The following is a 22693-nucleotide window of genomic DNA, read 5'->3' as shown; positions in this document are numbered from 1 at the left end:
ATTCTGTGTCTCCCTCTCTCTCTGTCCCTCCCCCGTTCATGCTCTGTCTTTCTCTGTCCCAAAAATAAATAAACGTTGAAAAAAAAAAAAAAAAAAAAGATATGCACTCCAGAGTAGAGATTTCAAAAATAAAACTTATTACTGCTTCACCAAGGCTTTTCTTAAGTGAAACGAGACTTTTTCAAACGCTTAAGATGTGTTTGGCTGTGAAGAACAAGTAAAGATTCATACAGTTTAATGCCACTGCCCTGATTCACGCTAAGGTACAAGCAGTGTGCCACCCACTTCTTCACCATCAGTGCAAATATCAACACAGAAATACAGCAAGTAACATATTTTATTATAAAAATAATTTTGATGGGGCGTCTGGGTGGCTCAGTCAGTTGAGCATCCAATTTCGGCTCAGGTCAGGATCTCATGGTTGAGTTTGAGCCCCACCTCAGGCTTTGTGCTGACAGTGCAGAGCCTCCTTCAGATTCTGTTTCCCTCTCTCTCTGCCCCTCCCCCACTTGTGTTCGTTCTCTGTCTCTCTCTCTCTCTCTCACTCACTCACTCAAAATTAAATATTAAAAATAATGACTTCATGAGCCCCCTAAAAGAAAAAGGCCACGGGGACCCCAGGATTTTGTGGACTACACTTTGAGAAACACAATTTTTAATTTTTTTTAATGTTTATTTATTTTGAGAGAGACAGAGAGACAGAGAGAGAAAGAGAGAGCAAGTGGGGGAGGACAGAGAGAGAACCCCAAGCAGGCTCCACGCCATCAGCCCAGAGCCCAATGTGGGGCTCGATCTCACAAACCATGAGATCATGACCTGAGCCGAAACCAAGAGTTGGATGCTCAACTGACTTGAGTCACCCAGGTGCCTTGGGAAACACTGTTCTAAAAACTGAATTTTAATAACTGATAACTGAAAAATACAATTCCTAAAACCTTTGACACAAAGGAAACTATCAACTCATGTAGCTTATTCTTTCAAAAGAGGTGTTTCAGAATCCCCTGCAGGTTAGCCCAGTCCTACTAACTATGTACCAGGAGTGGGGCCCTACCTTTAAAAAGCACTCTAAGAGTTTGAGGTGCTGTCAGTTTCAGAAAGCACTGATCTAGCCTATGCTAGTCTACATACTTCACTTTACAAATGAGCAAAAAGACAGTGAAACAAATTGCAGTACCATGGATATATGCAACTGATAAAAAAGACTAACTGCACAGGGCACCAGGGTGGCTCGGTCAGTTAAGTGCCTGACTTTGGCTCAGGTCATGATCTCACGGTTTGTGAGTTGGGAGCCCCACGTCAGGCTCTGTGCTGATAGCTTGGAGCCTGCTTCAGATTCTACGTCTCCCTCTCTCTGTGCCCCTCCCCTGTTCGCGCTCTCTAAAAAATAAACATTTAAAAAACTTTTAAAAAAGACTAACTGCACAAAAGTTACATCATTTTTCTTTAAAACTCGCTGCTTAATTTCAACATGTATACACACGAAATTCTTCCTTTAACTAATTTAGTGGGACATATCTATGACAGACATGTACCTAGTGTGTTTGTGTACAATGATACCTGGTTTATCTTACCACATTAAGTACTACTTCCGGCCATCCTTTCACCAAATTACTGAATTGTTACAATAATTAGCATCTGTTGATATGCTCTAGAATTCACTAATGAATACCACTGATAAATATCCTTCATAAAGTTTTACATTTAGAAATATATTTTGCTCTTTTCATGCCTATTGTGGCCATGTTTGTGGTCCCAAGAAGCCTCTGAAGCATGTAGCAGCTCCAGAGCACAGGATGCTGGATTAACTGATTGGTATGTTTGCCCCTCATCCATCTAGCAGTCCCCATAAACTGAGAGATCATCTCCTTCTCATTATTTCCCTGAAGATCAGACTAGGTATGCCCTAACAGGACGTGAAGTAAAGAAGATCTGTATGTAGTGTTTTATTAAGATTGATGGCAAGGTCCACACTGATACAACCTACCCTGCTGGTTTTACGGATGTCATCAGCATTGACAAAACTGGGGACAATTTCCGTCTCATTTATGACACCAAGGGTCACTTTGCTGTTCATTGGATTTCACCTAAGGAGGCCAAGTATAAGTTGTGCAAAATGAGAATGATCTTTATGGGGATAAAAGGAATCCCTCATCTGGTGACCCATGATGCTCTCACCATCTGCTATCCTGATCCCCTCAATCAAGGTGAATGACACCATTCAGAATGTTGGAGACTAGAAAGATTACTGATTTCATCAAGTTTGATACCGGTAATCTGTGTATGGTGACTGAAGGTTGTTCTAACCTGGGAAGAACTGGGTCACATGAAAGATGCCAATGGCAACAGCTTTGCCACCCAGTTCTCCAACATTTTTGTTAATCACAAAGGCAACAAAACATGGATTTCTCTTCCCCATGGAAAGGGTATCCACCTCACCATTGCTGAAGAAAGAGACAAGAGACTGGGGGCCAAAAGAGCAGTGGGTAAAATGGTCCGTAGGTGATGTGATTGGAAGTCTTTATACTTAAAGATCACATAGCATGAAAAAAAAAAAAAAAAACAGAAATACATTTTGACTTGAAAAAGATTGAATTCATCAATATTAAAATATAGAAATCATCCCTTACTACAAAAAAACACAAATATTCAGTAGCAGTCCTTTAAAAAACAAACGAACATAAATGATATGCATTCTAAACATGCAAATTGGGATTTGACAGATTTTAAGTAAATTACTCCAGTGCATCAATGACTGCAAAATAAAGCTGGTACCATATTAAAGCAATAAGGATAAGCATACTAAAATATCCAAAGCCTATAAAATCAAGAGCTATTTTTTTAAATATATAATACAGATTCCCATGCCTCCTCCACTCAATTCCCATTCTGAATCTGTGTGTGTGTTGGGATGGAGCATGGGAAGAGAGAAATAAAGCTCTTCCAGAGATGGAGATGCAACCACTCTTCAACTAGCACTTGGGAACTACTCCAGGGGATGTAAATGAACTGGACATGCCCTCCTTGGATGATCTAAAAAAATGCTAACTAGTGGGGCCTGCTGAACAACTGTCTCCCAGTGTTTAACTCCTGACAGCAAAAAGATGCAGCTTGCCTCTCAGAACCAGTGAAGTGACTAGTTAACTGGTGCCTAGAAAATGTTATGGCTTCCAAGCAGATTAACCTTCCCCCCTTGAAGAACAAATTCCATTGGGAGTTTAGATGGTAATTTTGGCACCTACACAAAATCCTAAATCTCTAAAAGGAGCCCAAGTAAGTATTTTAGAGTACTTGGCCGGCCGGAGGGGAGGGAGGGGTGGGGGGGAGGGAGATCAACTCCCTATTCAGAATAGTGATGCTATACCAACTTCTTATCATGGGAAATACAAGTACCTAAAACTTGCTACCAGGCACTTCAAATGAATTGAAAAACAAAGAAAGAGGAGAAAAAGGGAGAGAGCGACAAATGAAGAGACAAACACTGAAGCAAAACTAATGGGGCAATACCTTCAAGAGACCCATTAAATTAGATGTGAGATGAATACATAGTACACAGACACCTCATTGTATTAAAGAATGTAAAGCCAACACAAGTTGAAACAGTTCAAAAAATAAAGTTAGATGGAGTGTCTGGGTGGCTCAGTGGGTTGAGCATCTGACTTCAGCTCAGGTTGTGATCTCTCACAGTTCATGAGTTCGAGGCCCACATCAGGCTTGCTGCAGTCAGCCTATCAAGCACAGAGCCCACTTCAGACCCTCTGTTCCCCTCTCTCTACCCCTCCCTCACTTGCACTCTGTCTCAAAAAATAAATTAAAAACATTTTAAAAAAATTAAGTTAGAGGACTCTAACAGCTAAACCACCTCCAACTCTGATCTTGCTGCACCCCAGGCCAAATGAATCACAATTTCTGGAGGTAGGATCCAGCCACCAGTATTTTGTAAAGCTCCCCGAAAGATTTCAAAATGCAGCCAAAGTTGACAACCACTGTCCTAAACCTTGGGAGTAAAAAAGCAATAAAAAGATGGATCCCATACAGTTACAAGTTTTCTAAAATGCAATTTTCATTTAACACAGTCTTTGAGCCTAAACGTATTTACAATTATCACCAACTTAAAAAAAAATTGTTTTAATGTTTATTTTTGAGAGAGAGAAAGAGAGACAGAGTGTGAGCAGGGGAGGGGAAGAGAGTGAAGGAGACACAGAATCGGAAGCAGTACCAGGCTCCAAGCTATCAGCACAGGGCCTGACGTGGGGCTCAAACTCACGGACCGTGAGATCATGACCTGAGCCAAAGTCGGGAACTTAACCTACTGAACCACACAGGCACCCCCAATTATCACCAATTTTAAATTAAGATGTTATAATAGACACTTTTTTTTGAGAGAGAGAGAACAGAAGCCTGGGAGAGAGTAGAGGGGAAGAGGGAGAGAGGGGGAGGGAGAGATCTCAAGTAGGCTCCACGCTCAGCATGGAGCCAGAGATGGGGTTTGATCCCACCACCCTGGGACCATGACCTGAGCCAAAATCAAGAGTCGGATGCTCAACTGACTGAGGCACCCAGGTACCCCAACAGATACTCTTTATAATCGGTCTCTTGTAGCTATCTGACCTGTATCATTTGCAGTAGCAAATAATCAAGACTTAAATTATAAGATTCTTACCACCCATCATCTTAGTTTTACATAAGTACCACCCTAGTTTCTATCCACTTTCATGGTTAAAACAAATTTTCCTGGATGCCAAACATATCACATAATAGTGTCAAGGTGACACAACCTAAAATACCTTGTTCCTGAGAAACTGGAATTCGGCCACATTTTCCATCACCAAAATTACACATTTTAAAAATGAAACAAAAAAATCCAAAAATACTAAATCTGACTCATTATCAAGCATATGTTTTGTTATGTTATGATGCAAACAGTATCATACTGAAAGTTATCCAAATGAATATCTAGACATATTTGTCAACTGTTTCTCTTTTTAAAGCAACTGAATCTTCATCAACTGTTGAGTAAAAAGCCCTAAATTTGATAATTTAAGAAAATTAAATTCTGTGTTATGTTGATCTAAGTCCTTTAACTTTCATTGAGTGTAGAAAATAATGAAATCAATGAAACTTAGTCATTTTAGTTTTACACATGATTAAACATCACCTCAGAGTCATGTTTATTTTTTTAAATGTTTATTCATTTTTGAGAGAGAAAAAGAGCGCGAGCAGGGAAGGGGCAGAAAGAGAGGGAGGCACAGAATCCAAAGCGTTCTCCAGGCTCTGAGCTGACAGCACAGAGCCCGACGCAGGGCTCAAACTCATGAACTGTGAGATCGTGACCCGAGCCGAAGTCAGAAGCTTAACCAACTGAGCTACCTAGGTGCCCCCCCAGTCATCTTTAATCACCACTTAAGCAAAACAAAAATTCCTGTCTAACTACACAATCTTCTAGAAAAAAAGGAAATCAAAACATGTACAAGGAGCACTGAAATGCCAACATAAGATGTTTAAAGAACCATTCACCTTTAAAATCACTGAATGAAAAATGAAAAAAAAGTTAGGCATGAGCTAGAGGAGGCCAAAATCGAACTGAAGTAAGTTTAAACATAAAAAAATAATAATATATGTTCTCACCAAAGTAGGTAAAATCTTAGACAAGACTAAATATGCATTTTAAATGCAATGAACGAGGCAGATCCTGTGGGGTTAACTGCCCTAGTAGGGGCCTCAGCAATTCACAGCTCAATTAGAATAGTGGCTAATGATGTTACTATAACACCAGCTCAATCAGAAAAAACAGCTTCCAAGCCAGAGAGGCGGTGTGTGACTGGGCAGCATAAATTAGTTTAATACTTGCTCTTAATTTGGGGGGTTGGAGGGGGGGATCTAAAGAGGAATGCAGAAAAAATAATTCACATACAAATAAAGAAATAGCTCAACTAAAATGTAGCTTTAAAAAGTGAAGCATAGGTTTTTGAAATAAGAATTGCTGCTTCATAGTATAAGCAGAATTGTTTCAAACAACAAAGCCATCAGAAAAGGCCAAAGATCCATATAAAATGTATACAAAAATTTCAAATTAACCTTCTCAGCCCAAATTTTCATTAAATCTGAAATTGATTTGCAGTTTTTTTCTAAGCTCAACATTTACAATGAAGGCACTTAGCTATACAGAGAAATTCCTATTAGGTACTCCCACCTCGAAAATCAGAAAATTAAGGTGTAATACCTCTTTAAAGCAACCTCACCCCAAAAACCTGGAAAGCAAAGAAAAAGCCACTTCTATTAATAGATTCACAAAATGTTGTATCAATTTTCTCTAGAAAGGCTTTTAGTTTTAATTCCAACAACTGAAACTTACATAATTCATTAGCACCTTTATATGTAAAGATTCTGCAAATCTTAAATGCTTAGCCTACCTGTATTACTTTGTTCAGTAACAAACCCATTTAAGAAAACAAAATCATAAAAAAATGAACTTAGGAAGCATTAAAAGGATATCATATTTTAAAACGTTAATTATATCAATCATTTACAACTTGAAATGTCATGTACTAAGCATATCAGAACTTTCCAAAAGAGAAAATAAGAAATAAGTCTTTAGCAGAAAAAGAAGTTACACGTTGGAACTTCCTATGCTATATTTCAACTGAAATACAGTCTCAGTGCAACAAGGCAAAGGCAGTTAATGAAATCCACAATAAAATTTATTCCACTGCAATATTCTAAATCTAATTACTTTACGAAAGCATGTATTTCTTTATTTTCTATAAGACTACATAGTTTCTTACAACAAAAAATACTGAACCTACTTTTTAAAACCCACATTATTAAACTGCTATTGATGCTAAAAAGATGTAATTCTGGCAAAAGTCAAAGGTTGTTAACAAAATTAGCCAAGATTACATGCCTTTAGAAAATCAACTCAGACTAATTAAAATGATTCCACATCATCTTATATTTGTAATTCCGGAAAAACGAGCAGTTTCACCTTAAACTAGAGTGCAAAAACGAAAGGCATGAGGAAACCAAATTCAAAACAAATTAATTAAAAATATATTCATTAAAATTTTTACCAGTATTTTCGGGGGGGGGGGGGATAGCTATCAATCATCAACAGAGTTTTAAAAACCTCTCCGCACCCTCAAAGAAATCTTTCAAGTTAACCAAACACACCCATTTCTTTGAAAATCTTGCCGGAGAGATTATAACAGCAGTTTGGGGCTGTGATGGAGCCACCGCCCTACATCATATACCAATTTCACGCTCAGTACACGTAATCCTAGCAATAAAATAAACTACGTCCTTTATTTTTTGTTAGAGGAGTGGAAGGTGGGGGTGGTCAGTTAGGTGCCGAGAATGTTTCCCGCATACCGCCATCACCCACAATACTCAAAAAGTAAGTAAACAAATCAAAGCCAGAAACATAAACTGGAATGACACAACCAGGAAGGGAAAGTGAAGGACAAAGAGAAAACAAAAATTTGCTTAAGAAAAGAAATGAAGACAAGCCATTTACAACTTTCATTTATACCTGAGGCGACACACTCGGGCCAACCCAGCGCACTCGGCTGGGGCGGACAGCGAAACTACTCAAGAACAACAAAGAGGAGCGGCGGCCGCAGCAGGAGTCCCGGTCCGAGTTTAACTTGATTCTGCCACAGACCGCAAGGGGAGTTCGGGGCCGCAGGACCCAGCCCGTAGCCCGAGTGACGCGAGGCCCCGCGGCCCCTGCGCAGGGGCCGCCGGCCCGGCCCGTCAGGGGGCCGCGCTCGCTCTCCCGGCGCACCCGCCGGCCTTCTGCTTGCTCCCGGCCGCTGCCGGGAGCCCGCCCCGGGGCGGGGAAGCCGCGGGCGGGGTGCGCGGGCCCGGCCGGGGGAAGGGGAGGGGACATGGCGCGTTACCTGGGCTCGGGCGATGGCGAGGAGTGTCCACTCTCCCGCCGCGACTCGTCCGCGGGAGCGCCGAGCCCGTCGCTCCCCTGGCGGCGCGGAGCGCTCCTCGGCCCCGGCCCCGCCGCGTCCGAGCCAGGCCGCCCCTCCTCGGCGCCGCGCCGCTGCCCGCGCGGGCCGCCTAGAGCTCCCGGGCCGCCCCGCGACCGGGGGCCTCTCTCGCGGGGCGCCCGGCTCCCCTCACCCGCTCCCGCCCCCTGGGCGGCCGTGGAGTCGCGGGGAGGGCGGGAAGGGCCTCCCGAGGAGAGCGGGCGGGCGCGAACGCGGGCTCCGCCACCCGAGCCGCTCCGTTACCGCAGCGGCGACGACGACCAGGGCCGTGTTGTTGCTGCCAACTTGTCGAAAGGACACTGAGCATGCGCGCACGGAGACCACATCCGGGTAATTTCAGGGTTTGGCCCTTTTTCCCCCTGCAGCTTTCCTTTCTCCCTGCTGCCCCCGCCTCCCGCCCGGAGTGACGGGAGGGTCGCTCTGCGCAGGCGCTCACGAGGCGGCACCAGTCGGCAAGCTGCCCGGAGTGCCGGTCTGGGCTCCGGGCCTAGCGGAGGGCGCTGCCCCAGAGAGGCTGCTTGCAGTGTGTTCATCAGGGAAATTGGCATCCCTTTACAGAAAAGTACGCAAGCAGCGCTGGAGAGCTCGGAGTAGAGTGGGCGTCCAGTAAGTGTTTGTAAACAGCGATGAGCCGGGCCTTGTTTTTTGAGGACCTGCGGCCACAAAAATTAGGCTGGGACAGCCAGCTCCGGGGAGAAGATGGTTGTAGCGGTTTACGTTGGGAAGAAACAGGCGATGACCGCACCTTCCTTCCCTTTCCACCAGCCCTGGATTACTAGATCCAAAGGTGTTTAAACTTGCCAAATCCCTTTTTGGGCTGAAGAGATGCACAGGAGAGTCAAGGAATCACACATTTGAGAGTCTGGCCGGGTGTTATGAAAAGTGAGTGGAAGAATCTAGGTGAAACCTCAGAGTTGGAAGGGACCTTCCAGGACCTACAACACACCTGTTAACTAGGTTACCTGTTGGGTAGAGAAAGGCATAAACTCTGCCTTTGAATTAATACTTATTTGAAAGCTTTCCAAGATACATGCATTTATTTTATATTTTAAAAGTTTCGGAAAACACATACTAATTATATATTTTTTAATTTTTATTTTACTTTTCTACCACCTAGGAAATACCTCCATTGGGGGTCCCACGGAAACTAATTATTGAGAAGTTCTAAAGTCATTTCTTAAGTCTCGTTGCCCTCCTGCCTTTCACACAGTGTCCTACCTCCTATCCCCATGCTGTCCTACCCGCCATCATGTCCTGGGCTCTTACCTCTTCTACCAGAAAGCCTCTACAACTGTCATGTTGACTGGTGTTCCCTACTCCTAGGGTGCAGGAAGACTTTCCAAGACTAGTTTTAAGGGAATTCATTTACACATCTTCCACTGCTATATGTACTATTTACTAAAAATTGCTCAGCTTGAGAAATCACCTGAGGACAGAGTGTCCCCTTTCAAAACCGTCCTTCTCCCACCTGACAGAAAAAAAGTAAAACTCTCACCCGTTACTTAAGGTGCATCAACTCAAGATGAAAAACCTCCAGGGCAATTCAAAGGGACAATTCAGAAATGGGTGTCTGTGATGTGGAAGTGAATGGCCCAAATGAATGGGTTATAAATTCTTTTGCAAGTCAGGTGGTTTCCAATTCTTGCTGCCAACAAAATTGAAGGAAGCTCTAACTCGGTGATTTGGTAAAGGATCAATATGTGGTTCCTAGGCGCTATACCTCAGAAGGAGTTAAAAAGTAACATTGGTATAACTAAACCTCTTCCTTTGCCATTTGTATTTGTTATTTATCACTGTATGATAATATAACCACAAATGTAGCAGCTTAAAACAACACACATTTATTAGTTCACAGTTTCCATGGGTCAAGAGTTTAGGCATGGCTTAGCTGGGTCCTCTGTAAGATCCCAAATGAAGGTTGGATGGGAAAGGATGCACTTCCAAACTGTCACTGGCAGCATTCAATTCCCTGAAGGCTGCACAGGACTGAAGGCCTTAGTCCCTTGCTCACTGTCAGCTGGAGGTCCCTTCAGTTTTTTGTCAATATAGCAGCTTGCTTCTTCAAAGACAGCAAGGGGGAGATTCTCAGTGTAAGACACTGGTAACAGATGTATGTAACAATCACGTATGCATAATTACATATATCCTGTCACCTTTGCCATACTCTATTGTTTTAATGCTTATTTATTTTTGAGAGAGAGAGACAGTGAGAGCAGGCAAGGGGCAGAGAGAGGGGGAGACACAGAATCTGAAGCAGGCTCCAGGCTCTGAGCTGTCAGCACAGAGCCCAACACGGGGCTTGAACTCAAGAATATAGAGATCATGACCTGAGCTGAACTCAGAGGCTTAACCGACTGAGCCACCCAGGTGCCTCTGCCATACTCTATTGACCAGAAGCAACTCACAAGCCCTGCCCTTACTCAAAAGAAGGAGACCACATAGGAAGGCAGGGATCATGTGGGGCCATATTAGAATCCACTACACCATCTATTTCTTTATGCAAATAATAATCCCATAACCCCAACCTCCTCAAAATTTGTCTTCAAGTTCTCTTCACTTTCTTGCTTAAGGGAAACCTGACTTTCCCCTGGGACAGTGCTTTCCCTTCCCCCTTTGAAAGTAGTGGTAACTGTATTTTCAATCCTAAGTCTCTTAGACTGTGCCTGGAAGCCGGGTAGGTGTCCTCCCTGCTCTTCAACAGACCATCCCCCTCTCTTCCTACTAACCTGCAGCTTTAAATCTTCCTATCCAGTACCCCTCATCGTTGCTCTCATTCCCCTTCATTTTGTCACCATTTGCTCTGTCAGTCACTCCAATACCACTTCTGTCTTTTTTTTTTTATTTTTTTTTAACATTTATTTATTTTTCAGACAGAGAGAGACAGAGCAGGAACGGGGGAGGGTCAGAGAGAGGGAGACACAGAATCTGAAACAGGCTCCAGGCTCTGAGCTGTCAGCACAGAGCCCGACGCGGGGCTCGAACTCACGGAGTGCGAGTCATGACCTGAGGTGAAGTCGGCCGCTTAACCGACTGAGCCACCCAGGCGCCCCTCTTCTGTCTTAATCCTAGGTGCTTATGATGTACATGTGGATGATCTTCCCAATATCCTGACCTCTCAGTTCTTTGACTTCTCTTCCAAGGATCCTGTCCTACCCTAAGTCTGCCACTCACTCCCATGGGCATAATCATAGGAGCATTATCAAACTTTGCAACTCATCATAATCACAATTTCAAATATACTCTGAACACGATCTCATTTACAAATCTCCTTCCCGCAATTGTCGAAAGTACAGATCTGCTCTCTCCCATCCTTACCCAGGTTAAATATCTGGCCAATCATTACAATCACTCCCTTGCACACATTCTCCACCCCGGCACACTCTCATCCCCCTTTGTTGTGCTTGCTAGGCAAAACCACAATCCTGATCAAGCCAGCTCCCACCTACCCCACACCAGCACTCACGCATCTGAATGTGGCTAGAGAAAAACACAATGACACTGCTTAGTTTCATTTTAATCTCATCACTCAACCTCCAGTGCACCCTCCGTGCTGCCCCAGACTCCCACTTCACTCCTCCATTCTTCTGGATGTCCTAGCTCTCTGTCCTCTAACCTACACCTCCTTCCCTTTCATCCTTATTCTCAGTAACCTTGCTTCCTGTTTCGTTGAGAAAATTGAAGCAATGAGATGAAAATCTCCACACAATCCCACGATCCCATCTACCCATACCCTCATACCAACATCTATAACCTCTTCTCCATCTTCCCTCCATTACGTAGTTGAATTTTCCATGCTCCTAGCTAAAGCCAGTCCCTCTGCTAAGGCAACAAATACCAATCTTGGCTTGACTAATCAAGATCATCACCGTGACTCCAGCAATTATCCGCCCCCTTCTAATTATCAATGTTTCCCTCTATACCGGGTCATTCCCATCCAGCTGACAAGCAGCTGTTACTTCTCCAATCATACAAAGCCTCTTTGACCCACTTCCACTGTCCGCTACTGCCTCGTGTCTGTACTTCAATTCCAACAAAATTTCAAGAGTTTTCCATGCTTTCTGTTTCTAGTTCTCCTGCCACCCTGTAGCGGCAGAATTCATGCCATATGATACAATTTATATAAAGTTAAAAAACATGCCAAATATAATGCCTGTGATAACACTACATGCATATGTAATAGAATCACACCAGTGCATATAAGGTTACGTATGTGGCATATTTGAAGTATCCAAGTGAGCAGGTCTCCCACTTAAACCAGTTCCATTCATGCTTTCATCCTTACTACTCTATCAAAACTATTCTAGTCAAGGTCAACAATCAACTTCATATTGCCTAAGTCCATTGATCTATTCACAATTTTCATTTTAACTGACCTGTCTGTCAATTAACATAGCTAATCACTTGATTCACCTTTTTTTTTTAACCACATCTGCCAATTTTCCTCCTTCATCACTGATCCCTCTTTCCCTGTCTTATTTCTTCTTTGTTGATTCTCTTTTCCCAGACAACCTTGCAATGACGTAGGGCTCATTCCTTGGATTACTTCTCCTTTCCATCTATACTTATTTCATTGGTGATCTCATTAAATCCCCTAACTTTCAGCAACATCAGAGATACATGATATCATCATACATGATGACATTTCCAAATTTATAGATTCAGCCCAGACCTCTCATCTAAACTCCAGATTCTGATATCCAGCAATCTACTGTACATCTCAAACTTATGCCACAAACTGAAAAATATTCTCTCTTAAACCTGTTCGACCCACCAGCTTTCCTCTCTCATTGACGACAAGCCCATCCTTCAAATTGCTCAGATCAAAAGCCCTGGAAGCATGCTGCCTTCCCTCTTTCTTTTATGTCCGGTGTCTAGTCCAGATTCAGAGCATCCCTTACCATCTCTACTGCTTCCTCCCTGGTCTGAGCCACCACCATCTCATGTTTGGATTAGTCTTCTAAAAGCTCTCCCTGCTTTCCATCTTGCCCCTTAGAGTCTGTTCTCAACGTAATAACCAGAGTGATCCTCCGAAAACATAATGATGTCACTCCTCTGCTTAAATCTCCACAATGGCTCCTCATTTCACTCAGAGTAAAAGACTGTCCTTACCGTAGTCTACAGGGTTCCACAAGATTTGCACCGCCATCCTACCCCAATCATTATTTTTCTAATCTCATCTCTTGTTGTTCCCTTGGATGAATCTGCTGTAGCCTTACTAACTTTCTTTATTGACCCTAGAAGATATGAGCCATATTCTCAAATTAGGGCATTTGTGTTGGCTCTTCCCTCTGCCTGGGACACATCTCCCCCAGATATCTGCAGTGCTAACTCCCTAACCCTCTTGAGTCATACGTCATCTTCTCAATGAGGCCCACCCTAACCTTTTTAAAACCATAACTCATTTTGAACCCTGCCCTACACCCCAGATTCCCCTTACCCTGATCTATCTTTCCTCATAGCTCTTCTCATTTACTGTGTTATTTACTTATATTTATGCTTATTGCTTATTGTCTCCTACCCCCCACCAGAATGTAAGCTCCACGAGGGCAGGGATTTATACATGGTGTTTACTAATATATCCCAAGTGACTAGAGTTGCTATTGACACATAGGAGGTTCTTGATAAATTCGTTTGGGTAAATGAATATGGTGTTTCATGCTTCTAACCATGTCTTATTCCAGCAAAAATATTCTACATTTTAATTTCAGTAGTTCATCAAAATTTATAACATTTTATGTTGTTTATACCAATTAGGTATTCAAACTTGTATTAATAATACAAGCAAGATGAATGTTTTAAACTTAGAGACTCAAAGATTTTTTTTTAATTTTTAGGGAAATATGATAGGCTGATCAATAAAAGACTTTCCAGACTAAAATCTTATATTAAAATGTTCAGGAGCAAGTAGAATGGAAGTACAAGATAAGGAGAAAAAGAGTGATACAGAATTTCTTTTTAAGAAAAGCTTGTTCATGTATTTTTTTAAATAGATCATAGATGCATTATGATATTTAGATTCCCTTGGATACACTTACAGAATGATGTAACAATCTTATTTTAAAATGCCAATACTTATAATATGCCAGAAATAACAAACTTTGCCATTATTTAAACTTAAGATGAAACGTTTTAGATATGACCTTTAAAGGTACAAGAAGAAACATCGTTTCTCAAATTTCTTTTAGGAGGCATGCAAGCAAGAAATTTTGAAGACCACAGTACCAAGGCACTCCAGGGGACCTAAGCCACCACCTTTCCGGAGACTTCTTCAGGTGAAACATCTCACTCAGTTCTTCCATCCGTCTCTGCCCTGGGCTCTCGTGCCCTTTTGTTTTCTCTGAGGCTCACCTCCTGTGAAACAGAGCTTCCCCAGGGTAAGGAGAACATAGAGCTTTTACCTTTTCATCCCAGAGTTGACGACCTAGCCGTCCCACTTCCAGCACCGCCCACTGAGGAAGAAATAGAATAATTTTTCACGTGGGAAAAGTGCCTGGGTGCCTGGGTGGCTCAGTCATTTAAGCATCCGGCTCTTGATCTCCACTTAGGTCATGATTTCAGAGTTCGTGGGTTCAAGCCCCCCATAGGGCTCTGTGCTAATAGTGTGGAGCCTGCTTGGGATTCTCTCTCCCTCTTTCTCTCTCTGCCCCTCCCCTGATCACACTCTCTCTTTCAAAATAAATAAATAAAACTTAAAAAAAAAAACTATTCACTGTCAGCATGGAGCCCAATGTGGGCCTTGAATCCACAAACTGTGAGATTATGACTGAGCTGAGATCAAGAGTTGGATGCTTCTGGGTGGCTCAGTCAGTGAAGCGTCTGACTTTGGCTCAGGTCATAATCTTGCAGTTCATGAGTTCAAGCCCCATGTCGGGCTTGTGCTGACAGTTCAGAGCCTGGAGCCTGCTTCAGATTCTGTGTCTTCCCCTCTCTCTGCCCCTCTCCCACTCATGCTCTGTCTCTCTGTCTCTCAAAAAAATAAATAAACATTTAAAAAAAAAAAAGATGCTTAATGGAAATGTGGAAATGATGTAGCGATTGACAGCTCAAGGCATGAGTTAGGCATCATGCATTTTAGAGTTAACCCAATTTTTTTTCAGCCTGTTTTGGTTCTGTTTATTTGTTTTCATTAGCTAGGCAAGTGATAAATTATAATTGTTTTATGCCAGGTCTAGTGAATAGTAATAAAGGGTACTGATAAACTGAAAGGAGCTCATACATTAAAAAAGACATAGAACCAATGGGTTATTTTAGGAGCATAATGGGAGTTAACCCAATGTTTTAAAAAATAATCTAAGTTGCCCTTGAAAATCATTTAACATTGATTAACCTAAACACTGTAAAGCACTATTTCCCTCATCCCTAAAAGCACTACAGTAAACTGTCATCTCCTTTGGCTTAAAGTGTAGAACATTATGTTTGAGAGTGACTGGTGTACATTTGACTATCAAGTGATTTGTTCTTTCAGCTCTATAGGAGGCCAAAGACTTGATGAAGAAAAGCGAAGATGGGTAGAGCCAATGCTCCATTTTATTTATTTATTTTAATCTACTAAATTAGAGGCAGCTGTGGACAGAATCCAAAGTGGGGGAAAGGGGTTGGGCAAGCAGGAAGGAATTACGTGGGAGGGGAAGGGAAATCACAGCCCACCTTTGTCTGGCTGCAGTCCTCTAAGTACTAACAGAGACCAAGAGGCAGCTGAAAGCAAGGGACGGGAGCAGTACACACCCCTCTGTCAGCCCTAACCATTCACACAATGCACATTTTTATTCAATACGGACCAGGTACCAAGTACTAAGGGATTCAGAGAGAAATCTATAGCACATGCCTTTGAGTAGCTCCGAGTCTAGTGGGGGAAGAGTGAAGTGTTAATAGATAATTCTGATGAGGTGGACACAGAATGCTGTGAAAAAACAAAGAAGGAGCAACCTAATCTTGCCAGAGTTCAGAAGCCTTCACAAGAAAGTGACATTTGAGCTGGACTTTGAGGGAAAGTAGGAGTTTGCCAGTAGAATAGGATTGAGTGAAGACTTTCAGGGCAGAGAAAACAGGCTACAGATATGAAAGTGATTGGTGTGTTTGTGGAATTCAATATATAGCCGTAGATCTACTTGTCATATACAAACAAAGCAAAACCCAATACACCACGTTCAAGAGGGTACATATTACAGCGTTGTTGGCCTTAACAGACTGTTGGAAATAACTCAAATGTTTACCAAAAGGAGACTGGATAAATAAACTATGGCACATCCATACAATGGAAGACTAGAGAGCTGTAATTTAAGTGGAAGTTTTCACTGTACCCGTATGGAAAGATCTCAAAGGTTTACTGCCAAATGACAATGCAAAGTCCAAAACAATGTGTATATTATGCTATCTTTTCTATCATAAAGGAGGAAAAATAGTATACATTTATAACAATAATGGTTGTATGGAGTAGAGTGAGAATTGGACAGATGAGGAATGGATGGGAGAAAATTTTTCACTGTATAATTTCTTTTATTCTTCAACCATGTAGATGCATTACCTATTCAAAAATTAAACTGAAACTAGATTCACACTTGAAATTCAGAGTGGCTGCAATGTGTATGCCCTTCCTTTCCTTTAAGACTCTGTCGATAATCAGGGTGCCTGGCTGGCTCAGTTGGAAGAGTATGGGACTCCTGATCTTGATCTTGGGGTCATGAGTTTGAGCCCCGTGATAGGTACTAAATACATACACACACACACACACACACACACACACACATACACACATACACATATATTCAAAAAAAAAAAAAAAAGACTTGATGATCCTCTAGGATCCCTGATGTTTGTCAGGATTGGGTGCCCTTTCTTTCTGCTCCCAGACCAGACTGTGAGTTCCTTTGTCCCTGAGGACAGAGGTTCTCTTGAGGGCCTTCTGCATAACAAGTGTGGAAGTGTCAGAGAATGTTTGTTGAATGAATGCACAGAGGTGAGAGATGAGACTGGGAAGATAGATTTGGAGCCAGACTATGAAGGAAGACATGCTCATGAGTTGAACTCCACTGGGGGACAGATACGTTTGTGTTTTATAGTTTTACTGAGGTACAACTTACATTTACAGACTTTTTAAGGGAGTTGGATGAATTTGGGTAAATGTATACATTGTGCAACCATTACTACAATCAAGTTTAGAACACTGCCATCACTCCAGATTGTTCCCTTCTGCCCCTTTGCAGTCAATCCCCACCCCCATATTCCTGGCCCCAGGCAACCATTGCCGCTGCCTGCTTCCTGTTTTTCAGGTTTTGGTTTTTCGAAAATTCCATATAAATGGAATCTTACAACATGTAATTTTTGCATCTGGATTGTTTTTACTCAGCATGATGTTTTTGAGATCTAAAATGTTATTGTGTGTATCAGTAGTTAGCTCCTTTTTATTGTTCAGTAGTATTCCATTGTGTGTATTTGCAAATCCATATAAACAGAAAGTAGGTTGGCAGATTAGCGGTTGTCACAGGACAGGAGAGGAGGGGAATTGAAAGACACGGGTTTGTTTTTGAGGTAATGGAAATGTTCTGGAATTAGTGCTGATAGTTGTGCTACATTGTGAATATATTAAAAGACTGAATTGTACACTTTAAAATAGTTAAAACACATGCACCTGAAACTAATGTAGCATTGTGTGTCAACTATACTTCAATAAAAACAAACAAATAAATAAAATCGTTCAAATTCATAGAAACAAAGAGTCGAATGGTGGTTGCCAAGGGTTGGGGGAGAAATGAGAAAATGTTGGTCAAAGGATACTTATTTCCAATTATAAGATGAATAAGTTCTAGGGATCTAACATATAGCATAGTGACTTTAGTTAACAATACTGTATCATATATACTTGAAAGTTGCTAAGATCTTAAATGTTCTCGCCACCAAAAAAAAAGGTATAATTATGTGAGGTGAGTGATGTATTAAACTAACTTTATAAGGGTAATCATTTCACAATATATACATGTATAAAATCATTGCATCGTATGCCTTAAACCTATACAATGCTTTATGTCAGTTATCTCTCAATAAAGCTGGGAGAAATAAAATTATTAAAATGGTAAGCTTTATGTTATGTACATTTTATCTTAAAAAGTTACATTCTAGGTGGCATTCACTTTCGAATGCCCCCTCTATGTAAAGAGAGCTTTCCTACTATTCTTCCTTTCTGATCTTATACTCTAATAAACTTGCCTGCTGCTCAAAAAAAAAAAAAAAAAAAAGTTACATTTGAGGTAAGCATCACTAACAAGGTTACTAAGCAAATAGCCCTTGGAGGCAGCCTCACTTGGTTCAGGTTCTCATTTCACTTCTTACTAGCTATGAGACAGGGGACAAAGCATTCTAAGTCTCAGTTTCTTCATCTGTGAAACAGGGATAAAAATAAAGCCTGTTGTGCCAGTGAGCTGTAGAGAGGACTCAGTGAGATAATGCCTGTAAAGCACGTAACATGGTCCTGACAAGCACCTAATCAGTATTAGCTAACTTTTAAATCCCACTACACCTGCATATGTCAAGTCTATAACATGTCTTAATTTATTCAATTCAACACAAAGCAGGGATTATTCTCAATCTATAGGTGGTGAAACTGAAGTATCAAGAGATTAAAAATAACTTGTCCCCATATTAGGGAAGATTCTATAAAATAATTGGTCTGTATTTTTCAAACGTGTCAATGTCATGAAAAACGGACTGGAGAACTGTTCTGGACTGAAGGAGGCGCAACAGACATGACAATCAAATGCTGTGTGTGCTCCTGAACTGGGGATGGAAGAAGGGGGACATTATTGGGACAACTGACCAAATTGGAATATGGACAGCAGATCAGATAATAGTAGTGAATCCATGTTAGGATTCCTGATTTGGGCAACGATAGTGTGCAAAGCCAGGACCTAGGGTGTGGCGAGCAAAGCTCCTGGGAACCCCTCTCAGGGCCATGACTCAGGCATTGCTTGCTTCCCCCCTGCATCTGGCCCTGGTGTTATGGTGGCATAAGAGATGTCCTTGGTTTTATTTTATTTTATTTTATCTTATTTTATTTTATTTATTTAATTTTTTTTTTTTTTTTTTTTTTTTTTTTTTTTTGAGAGAGAGAGAGCATGAGTGGGAGAGGGGCAGAGACAGAGGGGGACAGAGGATCCAAAGCTGGCTCTGCAGTGTCAGGACAGAGCCTGATGCGAGGCTCAAATTCAAAAACCACGAGATCACAATCTGAGCCGAAGTTGGATGCTCAACTGACTTGAGCTCAACTGAGCCACCTAGGCGCCCCAAGAATGTCCTTGTTTTTAGTAAGTACACACTGAAGTATTAAGAAGAAAGGCATGTATGTATGTAACTAGCCTTCCAGGAGTTCCAAAATAATATATAAGCATAGAAAGAAAATATTAAAGCGTATGTGGCAAAATGTTAATAATTTGTGAATCTGGGTAAAGGATATGCAGAAGTTTTTTGTACTACTCTTGTAAGTTTTCTGTAAGACTGGGTTTTTAAAACAATTTTTAAGTTACCTGCCCATGTAATGAAGTCCCTTTAACAGCAGAGCTGGAACCTGAGCCCTCTCCAGCCTCCAGCCCTCCACACTGAGTGCAGTGTGGAGCAGTCCTGCAACCCAAATCTGAAGCCAGGACCCAGAAGGGCCTCCTGACCAGATGCCTCAGGAAGTGGCCCAGGTGCCTTTGAACAGTGTTTCTTCCACTTTAACATGATCTTGTTAAAATACAGGTTTGGGGTGCCCGGGTGGCTCAGTCAGTTGAGCGTCCAGCTTCAGCTCTGGTCATGATCTCGGGTTCGTGGGTTCAAGCCCCGCATCAGGCTCCTTGCTGACAGCTCAGAGCCTGGAGCCTGCTTTGGATTTGTGTCTCCCTCTCTCTCTGCCTCTCCCCGGCCTTGCACTCTTTCTTTGTCTCTAAAAAAATGAAACATTAAAAACAAATTTTAACAAAAAATGCAGGTTTTGATTTGGTGACTCCAAGGTGGGGCCACATTTCTAACAGGCTCCCAGGTGAAGTGATGCAGCTGGTCGCTGGACCAGAGCTCTGAACGCAAGACCCTAGACTCCAGAGCCTAGATCTCTAGAGCATAAACTGCAAAATTTCTTGAGGTGGGAAATAGAAAGGAAAACTAGCTGATTTAGGAGACAGTCCACAGTTGCGATGCTACCTACTTCAAATGCTTGTCAATGATTAGCTTAGCTTTCTTTTTTTAAACATCCTTTCATTCAGGAAACATGCAGAGTGAGCCTACTGGGTGCCATGCTTTATTTCGGGTGAGGAATTGGATGGTGATGAACATTAACTGAAACGCGTAAAATTTATCCAGCCTCTCCCTTCCCCTAGGAGACTCCAGATCTGCCTTAAAACTAGACAGTTTTTGGTTCAAACAAGTGAATGTAGCATCTAACCGTCTCAGTCAGTGTCACAGGCACAACAGGGAACATTGCAGGGAGGGAGGTGCTGGAAATAACAATTTCATCAAAGGCAAAAACAAAACATTTTTTTTAAAGGTAGAGTTGGTATCATTTTAGTGATAAAAGGATCTTATAATGAATATTTGTGCAAAGGGTTTTGAGCTTTCAGCTCCGAGGGGGGAAAACATCTAACCTTAACATCACCAAAATCTTTCCTTAGTTGTAAAGAATTTTTCTTGGGAGACAACCTTGAGGCGGGTAATTAACTTTACCTGGGAAGAAAATTGCAGTTACTAGTTTATTTTAAAGGGTTCAAGGATAAACAAGTGCCACCTTTTCAGAGGTGGAAACGCAGGATTTGAAGGAGAAGGATGCTGTGAGCGCTCGGACAGCCCTTACCTCGCTTCTCCTTGGGAACTGGCTGTGTGAAGGATGTGCGACTCAGCCTCCAAGAAAAGGTGTCCCCTCCTTGCTGTCCCCTCCTCCAAGAAAAGGTGCCCGGCAGAAGCTCCCACAACACCTGCCACTCAGATTTGTCTTTCTCTTGCGCCCATTGGCTGCGGCCACCTCTCCCCTCTGCTGTTTTCTCTTCCCCTTTCCTTTGCCTGGTGGACTTTCACTTCCCGGGCCCTTCTGACAAGCTGCACCCAGCTGCTGCGGATGAACTGTCCCCACGCTTCCTGCCCTCCGCCCCGTGCAGCCCACGCAAGGTCAGCCCCGTGCTGGAGCACTGCTGCCCATGGAGCTGCCTTCTGGGCCTGGCTACCCGGGCCTCCACACGCGCATCTTTCACCAGCAAGGAAGTGAGAAGTCAACACCCTCCCAGCCACACGGCCCGGGAGGCCACCAGCAGCGGCAGCTGTTTGCCTCCCGCCCGTTTTTCCGGGAAGCTGGTTCCCGGGTTGGCCCCCACCTGGTTCAGCGCTGACACCCATCCTCACTGAGAAAGGTGCCCTGGTTCCGCAGCACGTCTCCAGCCTGGACGTCCGGCCCGCCTTCCCCAGCATACACACACACCACTGGCGTGGCCCGGGAGCCGCAGTTGGTCTGAACTTGCCTGAGGCTCCACGGGTTAGTTAGAATACCAGGCTGACTCTGGTCTTAGCCACAGTCCACAAAGGCTCCTTGGCAGGGGTTCTTTCTGCAGGCTTTGACCCAAAGGCCCAGGAATGCAGGCTTATGCCATCCTCCCTTACAGCTGCCCTCCATTCCCACTGCTCCCCCAGGAACAAGTCCCAACAGATTCTTCAGCCAAGGAAAAGGCCATGTGAACAATCTCAGGCCCAGGCCCAACGTTTGCCTGCTGTCCTTCCCTCCCTGCCTCCCTCACCATGCCAAATCCCATCAGGAGGCCCAACTCTCCCCTACCAACGACTCCAGCCCAGCTGATCTCACAAGCCACTCCACTGACCCTTGATTTCCTAATGTCCTGTTTACTTTCGACTTTATTAGCAGACAGTAGCATAGAAGTGGAGATTACAGATGGGCTTTGGAGTCAAATGGACATGTATTCAAATCCTGCTTCCAATGCTGTGTGTTCCTGGGCAAGTTACTGAACCTTTCTCAGCTTTAATTACTTCCTCTCTTAAAGTAGGTATCATCACACTTGTTAAAAAAATGTTCTCCTCCGAAGATTAAAGGCAAATTCTCTCATCCAACAAAAATATACCGAGTGTCTGGTGTTTGGCAGGCACTACTGTGGATGACAATACCGTGGTGTACAAGGCAAGCTCCTTGTCCTCAAAGAACTTACATTCTGGTGGATGACTGACGATACACCAATAAACCTGTAGCCAAACAAACAATACTAGTGATAATTACCATTAAAAAAAACACAACATACCAGAGAGAGTGATTAGATTTGGAGAGGGTGGGGAGTAGTATTTTAGATAGGATGATTAGGGAAGGATGTCTGAAGAGGGGACATTTGATCAGGGCCCTGAATGATACAAAGAAGTGAGCTATGCAAAAATCTGGGGAGTGCAGGTGTAAAGATTCTGAAGCAGAAACGAGGTCGATGTGTTCATGGAACAACAGTAACATCAGCGCAGCTAGGGCAGGGCAAGAGAGAGGAGCAAGGTAGGGGATAAGATCAGATAGGTCATATGTGGGGAGAAGCGTCAGCATGTGGTCAGTGCTCCATACATTCCAACTATTCTTAAAGGGGTCTTGTTTTCCTAACGAGGCTATATACTCTTTGAATGCACTCATTCATTGGACAAACACTGAGTACCTACCAGGTGTCAGTCACTGTGCTACGAGATAGGAATATAAAAACGAACAA

General features: G+C 42.8%; 2 protein-coding genes and 1 pseudogene across 5 annotated transcripts in view; 2 read left to right on the top strand and 1 right to left on the bottom strand.

Annotated features, from left to right (window-relative positions):
• Window positions 1-8008, bottom strand: part of SMAD4 (SMAD family member 4) — a 62150-nt gene extending 54142 nt beyond the window's left edge. For 3 of the 4 annotated variants that reach the window (XM_060613877.3, XM_078435227.2, XM_060613880.3), the window contains exon 1: window positions 7896-8008. The gene's annotated coding sequence lies outside the window, so the exon portion shown is untranslated. Of the gene's footprint in view, window positions 1-7525; window positions 7795-7895 lie in introns of those variants that run through there. The other variant, XM_060613878.3, reaches the window with a different exon arrangement.
• Window positions 195-2566, top strand: LOC132665011 (small ribosomal subunit protein eS4, X isoform-like; annotated as a pseudogene).
• Window positions 7909-16734, top strand: LOC144613806 (uncharacterized). Its single transcript, XM_078435228.2, has 2 exons — window positions 7909-8324; window positions 14180-16734. Exons 1-2 carry the CDS (start codon window positions 7909-7911, stop codon window positions 14202-14204), a joined length of 441 nt encoding a protein of 146 aa, XP_078291354.1. The 3' UTR covers window positions 14205-16734.
• The last annotated feature ends 5959 nt before the right edge of the window (window positions 16735-22693 follow it).

This window comes from Panthera onca, chromosome D3 (assembly GCF_046562875.1).
Source record: "Panthera onca isolate mPanOnc1 chromosome D3, mPanOnc1 haplotype 2, whole genome shotgun sequence".
In the NCBI taxonomy this organism is placed as follows: domain Eukaryota; kingdom Metazoa; phylum Chordata; class Mammalia; order Carnivora; family Felidae; genus Panthera; species Panthera onca.
This window is presented reverse-complemented; position numbering and strand designations above follow the sequence as displayed.